At 36.4% G+C, this 5,595-nt stretch overlaps 1 protein-coding gene across 1 annotated transcript; it reads left to right on the forward strand.

Annotated features, from left to right (window-relative positions):
• Nucleotides 1-391: 391 nt before the first annotated feature.
• LOC149017679 (transcription factor MYB41-like) lies at nt 392-1,919 on the forward strand. Its single transcript, XM_089154285.1, has 3 exons — nt 392-695; nt 799-928; nt 1,015-1,919. The coding sequence occupies exons 1-3, from the start codon at nt 560-562 to the stop codon at nt 1,682-1,684; spliced, it is 936 nt and encodes a 311-aa protein (XP_089010411.1). The 5' UTR covers nt 392-559; the 3' UTR covers nt 1,685-1,919.
• Nucleotides 1,920-5,595: the final 3,676 nt, after the last annotated feature.

The raw sequence follows: 5,595 nt of genomic DNA on the forward strand, positions 1-5,595 counted from the left end.
TGAATCTGTGTATGCCTGAGAAGCCTTTTTCTCTTTTATTATCGATCTAATTATAATAATGCATATACAGAAAGACGAAGTTTTATAATGGAAAATGGAATTACTTAATGTAGAAGGCTACGTATGAACTATAAAAAGTGGAGCCAACGCGGTGTGCCCAAGACCAGGTTAAGCTGACGCTTTGCACTGTAGATTCTGACTATTTGCATTCAAGTTCAATTCGTAGATTCTGGTGCAGGAAACAAAGACAAGAGGATAAAACCTGGTCTTCGATCTGTTCTGATAAATAATTAATTTTTTTCTTCCTTTCTTTAAATTCTGAATTCTCCACATTTATCCCTTTATCTATTCCTCCTCCAGGCTCTTCTTTCTCACTCTACTTTTCCAAACCTCCACTGTTAGAAGACCACATGTCTCTTCTTTTCCAGCTACTGTGAAAAATTCCAATGTTTTAACCCGTTCTCTCTTTCTCTCTGGTATAAGACACATTTACATTAGAACCCAGAAGAGAGAAAGGAGAAGTTAAGCTTCAGAGCTATCTGAGAACACAAAAGAAGGGATGGGGAGAGCTCCTTGCTGTGACAAAGCTAACGTTAAGAAAGGGCCATGGTCACCTGAAGAAGATGCCAAACTCAAGTCATATATTGAGCAGCACGGCACTGGTGGCAACTGGATTGCTTTGCCACAGAAAATTGGTACTTACCCATTACTTCTTATTCCTTGCTTAATTGATGTAACCCTTCATTTGATTCTCCTCCTCCTGTTACTTAACTGAATTTTCTCTTTCTCTTCTTTTAGGGCTCAGGAGATGTGGGAAGAGCTGCCGCCTTAGATGGCTCAATTATCTTCGCCCAAACATCAAACATGGAGGATTCTCAGAAGAAGAAGATAACAAAATTTATAGTCTCTACATCAGTATCGGAAGCAGGTGATATGATCACTCACAGGGTTTTCCATTGACTCCTTCACATCTCTGATCACTTACCAATTCTTCATAAATTGCATGAGTAACAGGTGGTCGATCATAGCATCTCAACTTCCAGGGCGAACTGATAACGATATAAAGAACTACTGGAACACAAGGTTGAAGAAGAAGCTTCTGGGTAAGCAGCGCAATAAGGAGCAACATTCTCGTAGGCTCAGTTGCCTTAAACAGCATGAGACCAAGAACGACTGTGAAAATCTTGTACCTTCAGAGTGGAGCAACCAAAACCCTTATTGGCCTCATCAGCAGATCACCCAAGACCCATTGCTCAACGATCATTTTTCTCTTGGAAAGTTGCTTATCAAGCTTGGTGGGAGCTCAAATCTTCAAGACCCACTTGATCTTCCAACTACCCAGGAGCCAATATATGAGAATTCCATCAATTTGCCATCCATAAATTGCTTAAACAACATGGATTCTCAATTCCAGAACACTCAATTCGATATTGACATTGCAGCTCCCAGTATGCATTTGCTGCAAGGAGGAATTCATGATAACCTGAACCAGGAGATGCTGGATGAAATGGTCTATAACAACCCACAGAGACTAGAAGGATTGGAGTTCCTATATAATGCTGGACTGGTGAACGACATGAGCTCTTTGGTTTACCCTTCACTAGTGCCAGAAAATGGAGTTTGCCAGCAAGCCATGGCACAAGAATGTGCTTTCGAGAAGCCGAGGTACATCGGGCCTCAGTAGCTGCACTGAATGTAAATTTTGTATCAGTAGATGTAGGGGGGGAGATGGTGTTTAGATTCTCATATGATAACCCTAATAATTAAACTCATTTCTGCTACTTGTTTGTAATTTTTGGCTTTAACTCCTCTTTGATAGTCCTGTTTCTTATATTTCCTACGCACATGGATTCACTAGTTTGAATCTCTTTTAGACTGCTCTGGGTTCTCATTTTTCTTAATTTTTGAGCTAATTTAACAGCAAGCATATCCATTTTTCTGGTATTTTTAGTGCATTAATTCTTGGCCTTGTCTGTGTTGGTTGTGTTGTTAATGGCGGTTGACAGAATAACATTTGAAGAAGCTTTTACTGCTTTCTCAGTTATTAGTTCCACATAAAAAGGCTTGTGGCCTGTTTGACACAGAAACACACACAGATGGCTATCTGTTAGAAAAGTTCCTCGGTGCCACTCAAGGAAAGCAGTAAAGTAGAAAAGGGCTTTTTGACAAGTTTGGCTATAACTTGCTCAGCTCTACCAAGTATGGTAAACAAAGGTGGCTGCTTTATTTATTATTTTTCTCCTTCCTATCTGCAATTAAGATTTTTTTTTGGTAATCTATCTGCAATTAAGATAATGGCTGTGAAATTACATCTCATCTCTCTCATATGCCTCCAATAAGAAGAAGAAGAACAAGAAGAAAAGCTACAGTGGGGTCACATTGTTCAGTACTGCAATATTTAACCTATTTAATGTGTAAAGAAATTAATGGTGGCGAGCGGACACTCTTTTTTATTTTTTATTTATTTTTATCCTATATCATATTTTGAATACTTGAATGGATTCTCTCTCCCTACACCAATTTGCCTATGCCTGATCTTTCTCTCTTACTATATAATCTTAGAAATTTTTTTGCCTTCCGATATTTTTTAAACATTGAGGTGTATTATTATCATCAGGATTTACAGATTTGGTTAAAACTCATACATGCCTTGAAGTGGAACTATTCACATTTGTTGTGGGACTATTATTTCTGCATTCTATGTGGACCGCTGCCTAGTGTTCATATACAATCAAAGAAAACTGCACTTTTACAGTGCGCTACTGCACTATACATGCATACTGGCTTTGATGTCTTGGATTCAATCACTTGCAGAAGTTGACTGATTTCAAAGGTGTCAACTAAAAGGTTATATAGTTATATATATCCATTTCACCATAGATGTACCAGGCAATCTTATCGAACCACGCAAATCTGTAAATAATTATTTGCTTTGTTTTAGTTTCTGTCCACAGATGTTACAGAATTTGATAAACCAGTGATTGGGGAAGCATGGCCATTAGTGCTACACTTTTACATGGAATCTCTAAAGAGTATATGAAGATAGTGGTGAAATCAGATCACAAAGGGTAACCTAACACACACATGGGATTGCATCTATTCGCCATTGAAGCTTCACCCCATTTGGGAATAAGATTTCCAAAATTGAGTTTCATGTTTCTTGTCATATATGCTTTTCTTATATATATTACAAGGGAAAACAGCAGTTTGGTGTCTTCTTAGCAAAGAGGATGTGCCTATCTACTTTCTACTTCCATCAGTACAGCATGTTAAGAAAATAAAATCCACCTCACCAAAATAATAATGAATTAACTTAAGTTGCATAAATTACGCAAAGCATGATCGAACATACCTGGTCAAAAACTTGCTAAAGAAAGACTAAAAAAATTTATCATTTTCAGAGTCAAGTAGATAAAGATTCTAAGCGGAAAATGGTGTTTCTGTAAGGTGAGGTGTCACAGTTGGAAATCCATGTCTTTTGGATTATTTTGAAGATGGGTTGTTCATGATCATGGATAATGGATCAACACATGCTTTCCACTCTTCTCGTCTAGGATTCATCACACAGGCAGTGATGTTGTTTCCTAATGAGGAAAAAGTGGTTTTGCGTGTCCCCTCTGTGTTTCTGTTTCTCCCACTAGTCGTAGTAAATGAAAAAGAACAAGTCTTCTTTTTGAAATAATCCTTCTGTAATCCATAAATGTGAAAACATTAAGTTTATGATTAAAAATCTTAGTTGGAAAGGGGGAAAAGAGGGAGCCACTGAACTAAATTAAAAGAAGAATTTGACCAAGTCTTGTGTACCCATTACGTAGCTATACTTAGATCCATGTTCTCAGAAAGCTCAATAAATCTCTCTCTCTCTCTCTCTCTCTCTCTCTCTCTCTCTCAAATGGGCACATTTACTGTTTCAGTGTTACATCTGCAAATGGCGTTTGATACAGACTGATACCTACCACAAGACTGAGTTGACACAGCAGCCAGGGTTCCTCTTCTTCCCTAATGTTTATTTTTTTCAAAACCGTAGTCATGTTGTTGGCTGCTAATTCCTCAATGGTTCCACGTATTTAGTACCAAAAATTTTTGCAAGCTTCTCGTGCTTTGTACTTTTCATGGCATACCATGGGAACAAAACGTAATTAATACAGAAGAACAGGAGAATTGGGTTCTGAGATACAGGTTTATAAGACACAAGCCAACTAACCTTCTCCTCCAAGCACCTAACACGTCCATCATGACACACCCAAATTAGTAAATTGCATTCTTAGTAAGAACTTGAAAAACCAAGGATTGCCTATCAAATTGAGTTTACAAGTCAATCTCAAGAAGGGAACCAAAAATTTGTATTATCTCACACATTGCTAGTTGTATCAGTGATCTACAATATTGTTTTTTTGTGTTGACTCTTCACTTTGTTGATATCTTAGAATTGGTGACACAGGTTGAAAGTAGAAGTTCTTGGTTTTGTTTGGTTATTTAGAACTTCAAGTCTGTTTGACAAAACCAGCTCTTAAATCTATTCAATAATAATTACCAAAGTAGAGTCTTATATAGAAAGGTAGCATTTTCATTGAATTATTATCATATAGTATTGTGCTCATCTTTAATCTTTTTCGTCGCTATGTAGCTAATAATGTTCGTTACCTTGACTTGATTAGAGATATCTATAAAGCAAAATGGCCTTTTTGACATTGTTAATTCCTTAGGTGGACTTTTTGCATGTCGTAGTATATGCCCTTTCATTATTTGTTTCATCTCTGAATAAAATGACACATTTCTCTATAGGAACCATATGTGTGTATGAGAACGTTTTCACTTTTCATGAAAAAATAGACTTGATCCAACTATCATCATATTACATAATTAACATTTGAAAGCTCATCTTAATTGGGGGAGATTTAGTTTTCATTGTGAAATTAATATAATCAATTTGATGAGAAGAGATCAAGTGAAAGATCAAATGGAAACTTTTAAAAATAATATCATTGTAACGACTAATATAAGGGACAATGGATCAGCAATTCATAGGACAATGGATCAGCAATTCATAGGATATAATTAACATAGAATGTAACAATCATTAACTATTACTGTTAGAATTGCAATCCATGTTTGCAAATGGAAAGTTACAGCATTGATGTGGTCCAATGAGTACCTTGAACAAAATCAGAATAAATAAACAAATCAATCAACAAAAAAGTGTCCACCATATAATATGGAAAAGATAAGGATGCAAGTAACTAGCTTCCTTTGTAAACGAAATTGAAAATTGGGGTTCCTTTCATAAGATTCCACACCAAGAACTTCATAATCCATTTAATGACACCCAATAAGGCGAATTCGAAGAAACTGCTAGAGTTGGCATTAATGGTACATAAGCTAGAAAACAAACCCTTTTCAATTTCAAAGAAGTTCTCTATTAATATAAGGGAGTAGGATCATGTCAGCAATGACATCAATTGGGAAAGAAGTGATTATTATTAACGGCACAGTTCATTAAGCTCTGAAATTTCAAAGATGGTGTTCTTAATTAGTGCAAGTTCGTGTAAGCTTCTGTGAGGAATTTCTGACTCATCTTCTAAGTGCATTTTTAAA

Source organism: Hakea prostrata, chromosome 4 (assembly GCF_041222555.1).
Source record: "Hakea prostrata isolate BN-2017 chromosome 4, UWA_Hpros_2, whole genome shotgun sequence".
In the NCBI taxonomy this organism is placed as follows: domain Eukaryota; kingdom Viridiplantae; phylum Streptophyta; class Magnoliopsida; order Proteales; family Proteaceae; genus Hakea; species Hakea prostrata.